We start from the raw sequence: 10,898 nt of genomic DNA, 5'->3' as shown, positions 1-10,898 counted from the left end.
AGCAGTTAGTCAGTGAAGAGAAAGATAACAGAAAAAAACAGTGCATCACTCCTGCAACAACCTGGAAAAAAGACAACAGAGTATAGAGCATGAGAGTAAGGCTGCCTTGAATAAAACTCAAGAGGTAGGCAGACATCAGCTCACCCAATAGCATGCAGTAATACGTTTGGGTATTTTAAACGGCAAGTGGAAACCTTTAGTAGAAAAGATGTGAAGAACACATAATCACTTTGTTGTGTTCTTATCACACACCCACACAAAAGTTAAAGAGGGTGGGAGGAAATTTTTGGAGGTGATATTTGTGGCATTGATTCTGGTGATGGTTTCACTAATATGCTTACCTAGTATGCTGTTAAGTCACTTAGTCCTGAGTGACTCTGCGACCCCATGGACTGCAGCACGCCAGGCTTCCCTGTTCTTCACCATCTCTTGGAGCTTGCTCAAACTCATGTCCATTGAGTCGGGGATGCCATCCAACGATCTTCTCCTCTGTTGTCCCCTTCTCCTCCTGCGCTCAATCTTTCCCAGCATCAAGATCTTTTCCAATGAGATGGCTCTTCGCATTAGATGGCCAAAGTATTGGAGTTTCAGCTTCAGCATCAATCCTTCCAATGAATGTTCAGGGTTGATTTCCTTTAGGACTGACTGGTTTGATCTCCTTGCAGTCCATGGGACTCTCAAGAGTCTTCTCCAACACCACAGTTCAAAAGCATCAATTCTTTGGCACTCAGCCTTCTTCATGGTCCAACTCTCACATCCATACATGACCACTGGAAAAACCATAGCTCTGACTATACAGACCTTTGTCAGCAAAGTGACATTTCTGCTTTTAAATACACTGTCTAGGTTTGTCATGGAGAAGGCGATGGCACCCCACTCTAGAATTCTTGCCTAGAAAATCCCATGGACGGAGGAGCCTGGTAGGCTGCAGTCCATGGGGTAGCGAAGAGTCAGAAACGACTGAGTGACTTCACTTTCACTTTTCACTTTCATGCATTGGAGAAGGAAATGGCAACCCATTCCAGTGTTCTTGCCTGGAGAATCCCAGGGACGGGAGAGCCTGGTGGGCTGCCGTCTATGGGGTTGCACAGAGTCGGACACGAGTGAAGCAACGTAGCAGCAGCAGCAGCAGCAGGTTTGTCAAAACTTTCCTTCCAAGGAGCAAGCATCTTTTAATTTCATGGCTGCAGTCACTATCTGCAGTGATTTTGGAGCCCCCAAAAATAAAGTCTGTCACAGTTTCCATTGTTTCCCCATCTCTTTGCCATGAAGTGATGGGACCAGATGCCATGATCTTCGTTTTTTGAATGTTGAGTGTTAAGCCAACTTCTTCACTCTCCTCTTACACTTTCATCAAGAGGCTCTTTAGTTCCTCTTCGCTTTCTGCCATAAGGGTGGTGTCATCTGCATATCTGAGGTTATTGATATTTCTCACGGCAATCTTGATTTCAGCTTGTGCTTCATCCAGTCCGGCATTTCTCATGATGTACTCTGCATTTAAGTTAAATAAGCAGGGTAACAATATTCAGCTTTGACACACTCCTTTCCCAAGTCACTCCTTTGAACCAGTCCGTTGTTCCATGTCTGGTTATAACTGTTGCTTCTTGACCTGCATACAGGTTTCTCAGGAGGCAGGTAAGGTACTCTGGTATTCCCATCTCTTTAAGAATTTTCCACAGTTTATAGTGATCCACATAGTGAAAGGCTTTGGGGTAGTCAATGAAGCAGAAGTAGATGTTTTTCTGGAACTTTCTTGCTTTTTCTATGATCCAACTCACCAAGTTGCACACACCAAGTTGTACAGTCTTTATATCTCAATAATACTTCAATAAAGTGGTTTCAAAACATGTAATCAAGGACTTCCCTGGTGGTCCAGTGGCTAAGACTCTGGACTCCCAATGCCCAGGGCCCAGGTTTGATCCCTGGTTAGGGAACTAGATACTACAACTATGAGTTCATATGCTGAAGCTAAGGATTCAGCATGCTGCAACTAAAGACCAGTGCAGCCAAATAAATAAACATTTTTATTTTAAAATGTAATAATTTGAAATATTATTCTTATAGAAAAGCATTCTGGCAATAGAGGAAAGCAGAATTTGCAGCACGGATTCAATACTGGGGCAAAGCACTGATGAGAGATGCTGATGGTGAGGATGGTGAGGTGAGGAAGTCACACATGGCTTTCTTAACGTTAATACCTGGTACTATGTGGTGCTGGCTCCTGAAGTAGAGAAAACATATGGAGCAGGTTTTCAGACCTGCTAACATAGGAAGATACGTTTGTTTTTAGCATGTTGCATTTGAAATGCCCAGAGAGATATTTAAATGGAAATAAATGTCCATTGAACTGTTGGGTTTTTAAGCTGGTAGCTTCAAACAAGAATGCAGAAGTAAGTTATTGAATTTGCCCAGAAAAGAGAGAAGGTGGCTAAGGAAGAAACCATGAGAAACACCATCAGGGAAGGAAGGATGAATCTCTTTCTCTCTCTGTCTCTGTCACACACGTACACACACATACAAGCTGAGAACCATCCAGAACAAGATGAAAATTCCATTTTGATTTTTTAAAATATGTTTCTAGTGTTTAACGCCACTATCATATTGGTTTCATATGGGTTAAAAAACACTGGCTCAAATTTGAGTGTGCAATCAGCAGCTTTGTTACTCATTTATCAACATTGCCTTTTAGCACAGCAACAGTATGTAGCTGCTGAATAATTCAGCAGCTGAACTGATGGCACAGTGGTAATAACGTGAAAAGGCAGACCAAAGGAACATTTTGAAGCCCAACTCTATGACTCTGTAATGATGGATTGTATTTGTGCAATGCTAGGAAAAGAGCCAGAACTACTAAGAAGCAGTTATGAGAGCACTAATCACATCAACTAGAGTCCAAATCTTTATCTTCTAGATCCTTTCCTGTACTTTCTGGGCAGCCAAGACAGATACTACTTAACCTACACTTAATTTCCTGGTCAGTAAAAATAATAATAGTGTTGCTATTGTTAATAAATGCTAAGTCGCTTCTATAGTGTCCGGTTCTTTGCCACCCCATGGACTGCCGCCTGCCAGACTCCTCTATCCATGGGATACGTCAGGCAGGAATACTGGAGTGGGTTGCTGTGCCCTCCTGCAGGGGATCTTCCTGACGGAGGGATAAAACCTGAGCCTCTTATGTCTCCTGCATCGGCAGGTGGTTCTCTACCACCAGCACCACCTAATAGGTTATTGTGAAGATTCATTTAACCTACACAGTGGTTTTTATTGTGCTTTATATATATATATAATATAATTTATACATATTCTCAGTGTTTGGTTGTATACTCTTCCAAGGTAATGATTATCAGCTTGGTTTTGGCTTGAAATATCCCTCCACTTTCCACGTAAAGTAACTGAGGGGAAGTACACTGAAATATGGACATTTCCCTTTAAGTTTTCTAAGTTAGGAGCTAGTCATTTGTTTTCGAACCTTTGATCCCTTAGGATCTTGGCCTCAAAACTCACTTAAAAAAGGCAGCAAGAATGTAGAAAAACAATTTCTCCCTATGGTACTCATTCAGGGCTCTCATTCCCAAATTCCATCCTGGTGGCCTTCCAGTCCTCAGTTTACACCATATCCTGTCTAGTCTGTGTCTCATATTGGCACATGGGATAGGGAATGGATTACAAAGCACAATTGCAGAAATTCAGAAACCGAATTATTTCTACCAGTTCAGTCCTATTTAGCCTTTGCTTCTTCTCACTAAGAAGCTACCCAGGTAGTGCAGTGGTAAAGAATCTGCCTGCCAATGCAGGAGATCCAAGAGACTTGGGTTCTATCTCTGAGGCGGAAATGGCACCCCGCTCCAGTATTCTTGCCTGGAAAATTCCCTGGACAGAGGAGCCTGTGAGCTACCATCCATGGGGTCACAAAGAGTCAGACATGACTGAGCACACACACTTCTCATTAAAACACTTCCTACCATGGCCCAGTTTTATACTTGGAGTTCCATTTTAATCTTGGCCCTAAGAATTTGCTTCAAAATAATACAACAGTGGGAAAAGTGGAAAGATATATGGATAATCTATATAATCTGGAAAAGGTCAGTTTTCATTCCAATTCCAAAGAAAGGCAATGCCAAAGAATATTCAAATTGCTGAACAGTTGCAATCATTTCACATGCCAGCAAGATTATGCTCAAATTCCTTCAAGATAGGCTTCAGCAGCATGTAAACTGAGAACTTCCAGATGTACAAGCTGGATTTAGAAAAGGTAGAGGAACCAGAGATCAAATTGCCAACATACAGTGGATCATGGAAAAGGAAAGGAATTCCAAAAAATCATCTTTATTTCTGCTTTATGGACTATGCTAAAGCCTTTGGATGTGCAGATCACAACAAACTGGAATATTCTTAATGAGATGGGAATACCAGACCACATTACCTGCTTCCTGAGAAACCTGTATACAGGATGAGAAGCAAGTTAGAACTGGACATGGAACAACAGACTCGTTCTAAACTGGGAAAGGATACTTCAAGAATGTATATTGTCACCCTGCTTATTTAACTTATATGCAGAGAACATAATGAAAAATGCTGGGCTGGATGAATCACAAGCTGGAATCAAGATTGCTAGGAGAAATATCAACAAATCTCAGATATCCAGATGATGCCACTTTAATGGCAGAAGGTGAGGAGGAACTAAAGAGCCTCTTGATGAAGGTGAAAGAGGAGTGAAAAAGCTGGCTTAAAATTCGGCATTCAAAAAACTAAGATCATGGCATCCAATCCCATCACTTCATGGCAAATAGATGGGGAAAATGTGGAAACTGTCAGATTTCATTTTGGGCTCCAAAGTCAATGTGGATGGTGACTGCAGCCATGCAATTAAAAGACACTTGCTCCTTGGAAGAATAGCTATGACAAACCTAGACAGTATTAAAAAGTAGATACCAGTTTGCCGACAAAGGTCTGAATGGTCAAAGCTATGGTTTTTTCAAGTCATGTATGGATGTGAGAGTTGGACCATAAAGAAAGCTGTGTGCCAAAGAACTGATGCTTTCAATCTGTGGTGCTGGAGAAGACTCTTAAGAGTCCCTTGGACAGCAAGATCAAATCAGTCAATCCTAAAGGAGATCAACTCTGAATATTCATTGGAAGGACGGATGCTGAAGCTCCAATACTTTGGCCACCTGATGCGAAGAGCTGACACATTAGAAAAAACCCTGACACTGGGAAAGATTGAGGGAGAGAAGGAAGCTACAGAGGACGAGATGGTTGAATGGCCTCACTGACTCAATAGACATGAGTCTGAGCACTCAGGGAGATAAATGAAGGTCAGAGAAGCCTGGCATGCTGCAGTTCATGGGATCGCAGTCAGACACAACGTAGTGACTGAACAATATAACTACATATAATCCTATATGTAATAGATTTTACAATTGATAATATAATCCATCTATAGGCAAGATTGGCTTTGAGTTTGTAATTGTTGAAACTGGATAGAGGCTTGGTGGCCATCATTCTATTTTTGTATATGTTAAAAACATTTTCCCCAAAGAGCTGGGGGAAGCAGGGAGAGGAAGAGAAATTATGTAACCAACTATAAACCTATGAGACGGACTTTAAGATTTTTTTTTATATACTCTCTATTCTCAATTCTTTCCCACCAGCCTTTATTAATCTCATACCATCACCTATGTTCTTTTTCTGCCTTAGGAGCAATTATATGAGGTCCTATTTCAAGGAGGTAAATAGCTATCTCCTTAGCCCAGGCAACCTGTTTTTCTTTAAGGCAAGGAATAGCCTGGACATTAAATGCCTACCAGAGACATAAAGGTACAGGAAGCTGGAGCAGAACCTTAGATTGCCCAGAGGGCTCTGCTCCCTCTTCACAGACTCAAAGCTGAAGCACAAACCTGAAAGCAATTGCTTCATTCTTATAAATGATGTCGGCAAGGACTGAGATTGCAGAAGTGTCCCAGTTGAATTAAACTTCACTTGATGAGTACTTAACAAGATTATGTGTGTAAAAATGTACTAGATCTGGAATTGAACTCCATAAAGAGTATATACATCAAATTATGATATGGTCAATATATGTAACTCTAAAATGGTGGAAGTCTTAACCTAGTTCCTAAAAAATGGATAAAATTTGGATTAGAGAGAATATTGGAGAACTCAGAATTAGCAGATAGAGAAATTGGAATAAAGAAGTATGTGGGGTTCAGAAACACTAGAGTTCTAGCTTTTATTATATGGCTCTTAAGAAATGTCTTATGTGGCTCCAATAAGTTTTCAAATTATCAAGCAAACAGAGTTCTAATAATAAGATACAAGGACCACATATTAATAAGTATGACTACAGTTTTAAGAATTTTTGGAGCAAAGTCTCAATGATTTATACTCTAAGCCTGGTTGTTTAATCTGTATCTGGAGTGCATTAATCATTGATAGCTTCCCCTGTGTTTTAGCAATAAATAATCTGCCTGTAATGCAGGAAGTACGGGATATGCAGGTTCGATTCCCTGGGTCAGGAGGATCCCCTGGAAAAGGAAATAGCGACCCAATCCAGTATTCTTCCCTGGAAAATTCCATGACAGAGGAGCCTGGCGGGCTACAGTTCATGGGGTCGCAAAGAATCAGACACGACAGAGCACACCTACAAACACTCACAGTAACTTAAGGAAATATCCTACCACCTCAGGAAAAGATGGCTTTACCCACCACACCCTTCATCTGTTACCCTTAACTCTTCTAATATACAAAACAGAATGCAAACATTGAGATTAAACAGGCAAGTTTTATTATCAAATGTAACAATTCTACAAAAATTCAGTAGTATTGTAGTATTACTGCCTATCTTAAAGTCTTTCAGAGCTCTGGGCAAACAGCATCTTAAGGCAGCCAAGTATAAAGAACTATTTTTATGATCTTAAGTGCCAGTTATCACCAATTTTCACACAACATGGTTTTTCTTATTTTTCCTACTGCAGTTAAATGGACATTACTGGTCAGTGAAGAGGGACTGTTTGGCTTTCCATTTAAGGTATTAATCAAAATAATGCAAAGTAAATAAAAATAGCAGCCACATAAATCTGTATGGCATTGCATTCAAGCTAAGGACATTAAGAGGAACTTAAAGGAACATGTGCACTCGGTTAATCAAATTCGGTTTTTCTCTTTGGAGTTACACGAGGCAGCAGTACTACGTAGCTAGTGTCTACTATTGCACTTCTGGAGCATAAACACAGCTAAACCACAGTGCCACACACCGACAGCAGCACCTGTTCTCATCACATCAGTGTTCACCTCTCAGTCTAGCATGCTGACTATAACCCTAGGCTTTTTAAAAGTTTTAATTATTCGACAGTTAAGGCATTAGAGAAAAAGGATTAAGGCTATCTTATTATATACAAGCATTCACTTCAGTTAGTATATTGCTTTCTAGAATACATTGTTCAAATATTCTCATTTGTGATATTAAAAACTATGGAATTTCTTATTAAAGTCCGAAGCATCAATAACGGGAAAAGTACAGTATAAAATAATACATACGAAGCCACAGTATTCAGTTACAGTTCAAACTAGAAATTAATAACTACACATAGCTGCTTCATTTTTGGTTTTATATTTTGGCCCCTAGTTCATTTTTATTTACAACTGATACCGAGAAAAAAAATGCAACTTTTAAACTATGTATGTTTTGTGATGGGTGTGCCATTTCTTCTCACTTTTCCAAGGTGTTTTAAAAATAGTTTTTGGTGGCTTTTAACTGTAAGACATTGTGATGGCCAAGAGCCATTTCTTGCTGTAAGTCTGGGACTTACATACTCCAAGACCTTATTCTTACTTCAGAAGAGCACATGATTGTGCAGAAGATGGGAAGAAGAGTGGGAACACACAAAAATGGAGCTTCCATAAAAGAGTTCCTGGTGGAGATGGCAGATGTCAGTGGAGTATTTTTTTCCCCAAGACTGAAAACTTAGGAAACACCTATGATGCCATATTAGCTGGTAGTAGTGGAGACACCCGATTTCAAATTCACATTTTAAATGCCTGTTTGCAGTGAGCAAGGAGCCAAGCATGCTGCTTGCAATGAGAATTTGGCTTCACTGGCTCAAATTTTTCATTCCACCAAAAGATAGGGCATTCGCCCACCGTCCAATGATGTTTGCTGAAAATACTGCAGCCTGAGTGTAGACAAACTTCTCCTGAAGTTGCTGGAAGTTGTCTTATGTCTGAAGGTTTCAAGATCCCCATACATCTTTCAAACACTGAAAAAAAAAAAGAACAAAAGAAAAAATTATAGTCTCTCAATTTTACAATTCTTAGTTGCCGTAAAAAAGATTCTGAATTCTAAAAGGTCTAAAAGTCTTAAAAGGATTCCAAATTTTTATTTTACACAGACATAATTGGTATTTACACAGCAAATTCTCAGGGAATACACTGCTGACAAGTGAAGTTTATGTGATAACTGGCATTTCTACAATACCCTAGCCATATTATCATGCATGGAATAATGTGTGTTTTTACCTCCCCACTTAAATCTTTTGTGAGGAGACTATTCTCTTCATTCCTTATTCTGGGTCCCCAGGTTATCCGAGCATTTTAGTGATAGTGGAGGTTCAATAATATTTTTTAAATAAATCGAGCCATTAAGACAAAAATTTGATATTAAATTCTAATGTAAGAAATTTCCAAAAAAATTCAAACAAGAATATTTGTATCAGTAAGAAGCACCGAGAGGGGACTCCCCTGGTGGTCCAGTGGTTAAGACTCCATGCTTTCAAAGCAGGGGGCACAGTTTCATAGCTGGTGGGAGAATTAACCACACATGCCAAATGGTGTGGCCAAAAGAAAGAAAAAAAAAAAGCACTAAATAATGACACTGTAGCAAAAAAGTTCTATATGTCAGTGACTAATCTATAAAAACCACCTTTATGTGGACTATTTCATCCTTACAACCACCCTATTATATTGCCATGTCACCCCCATTTTACAGATGGGAAACCTGAGGCACAGAGCAATTAAGCCAATAACTGGAAGATCTAGAATATGAATGCAAATTGGTTCTTCTGTGCTATTTACTTATATCCCACACACAATCTTTAAAATGAAAACTAACTAGGCATGTGTATACTTTCACATGTAAATGAGAAACAGAAATAAAGATAGAAATACAGTTCTTCAGAGTTTAGTTCTGTTCATATGGCCAATTTGTAATTGTGGTTAATCCTAGATTTGTTTTAAAAGCAGATTCTGGGACTTCCGTGGTAGTCCAGTGGCTAAGACTGTGCTCCCAATGCAGAGGGCCCCGGGTTCGATCCCTGGTCAGGGAACCAGGTCCCACATGCCACAATTAGGAGTTTGCACACTGCAATGAAAATCAAAATCCTGTGTGCCACAACTAAGACTCAGCATATAGACCAAAAAAAAAAAAAAGATTTCAAAACTGGAATACAGATTTAGATTCAGGTACTCTTAAGAATAGAGAAACTTTTGTTTCTTTGTTAGAATTCATTTTTAAATGTGGTTTTCAAAGGGACCATAATTTAGCACTTAGCTTTAAAATACTATGCATTGAAACCTGCTCTTTGGATACTAAATTTGGATACGAAAATCTCTATCAATGACCCGACATTATTACTGTTGTCCAATATCTATTTTGTCTATCTTTTGGCCATAGCACCTGATTTTCCTTAAATGACTGCCCCGCCCCCAATCTCAAGGCCATAAAGAGGCAACTTTACCACTGAGCCCAACAAGTGACCCAGATATAGCCCATTAGAGTCCTGTGTGTCCTTGGCCACAATGGTTTCAGAGAGGGACTTAAGGTGAGGCCAGTGACACTTAAGCCCTGGCTTCCTCTGGACTCGGCAATGGAATGGTGGCCAGCCATGATTTGCTGCAAGTGTGGCACAAAGAGAGCTGGGCTGAGAGAGGCCTTGGATGCAGCCAAGTTGGTCAACTATGGACCTGTCTGTTATCAGAGTCAATGAATTCACCTTCCTCATTCTCAGCCCAGACTACTAGTATTCCAGTAGGAAATCACTGTAGATGCTGAAAGTTATACCTTCATGTTTTGTGAAAATGTGGACAAGTTCTGAAAAAATTAAAAGCTTAACTTTCTCAGACCTGCCTTTTAATCCCCATGGTATCCAATGGAATTTTAGAATTTAGCAATGCAACTGTAGATTCCTAGCTGTCAACAACAACAACAACAAAAGAAAATCTCAGACGGATAAGGAGAAAATGTTTCATATTTTTCTATAGCTGCAGAAAAGCAAATACTCTTATGCAAAGACAATTTTTAAGGTACAACTGCATATTTGTCTTTCCTTTCTAGTAAGATCTGCGTCAAAACATATAATGCTGTATTTTGCACTAAGTTGTCATTAAAAGTTCTATGTACATTTACAAAGAATTCTTTTAAGATATTTGGTTTCACCAACTGGTGTCATGTCCTATGGAATGAACCTACATCCCTTAAAAAGAAAAAAATGCCTGTAACTCTGATTACACTGAGTCCCCTACATAAGAACCTTCAAGTTGCAAACTTTCAAAGATGCAAACGTGTGTTAGAGACCTGATGGCACTGGAAGCCCAGAGAAAGGACAAAGAGAGAAAAGAGGGAAGAAGTAAACAGAGAACTGAAGAGATTCACGACGCAGGAGGTGGCGAGGGGATTTTGTTTATTTGAGGAGGCACCGTTAGTCTTTGAGGCACAGCAGGAGAGTTTGCACCAGCCATTCAGAATGTGATCCAGCGCTACTGTGTCATCTATGACGAGAAAAAACAGCTAGTAGCCAGATGTCGCTGGATCGTTTTTTTCAACAGGGTAGACAGAAGCTAATCCAGCAAAGAACCAGATCCTGTGCCATCAGCGTCAGGTGTACGAGGGAAGCTGCAGCTTGCCC

The 10,898-nt window shown here is 39.9% G+C and overlaps 1 protein-coding gene across 6 annotated transcripts in view; it reads right to left on the bottom strand.

Moving 5' to 3' along the window:
• Positions 1-6,777: 6,777 nt before the first annotated feature.
• ESRP1 (epithelial splicing regulatory protein 1) overlaps positions 6,778-10,898 on the bottom strand; it is a 58,352-nt gene continuing 54,231 nt past the window's right edge. For 3 of the 6 annotated variants that reach the window (XM_070382981.1, XM_070382983.1, XM_070382985.1), the window contains one exon: positions 6,778-8,255. In XM_070382981.1, the coding sequence (XP_070239082.1) occupies positions 8,229-8,255 (27 nt within the window). In that variant the 3' untranslated portion in view covers positions 6,778-8,228. The remainder of the gene's footprint in view (positions 8,256-10,898) is intronic. The other 3 variants (XM_070382986.1, XM_070382980.1, XM_070382982.1) reach the window with 1 other exon arrangement.

Source organism: Bos mutus, chromosome 14 (genome assembly GCF_027580195.1).
Source record: "Bos mutus isolate GX-2022 chromosome 14, NWIPB_WYAK_1.1, whole genome shotgun sequence".
In the NCBI taxonomy this organism is placed as follows: domain Eukaryota; kingdom Metazoa; phylum Chordata; class Mammalia; order Artiodactyla; family Bovidae; genus Bos; species Bos mutus.
This window is presented reverse-complemented; position numbering and strand designations above follow the sequence as displayed.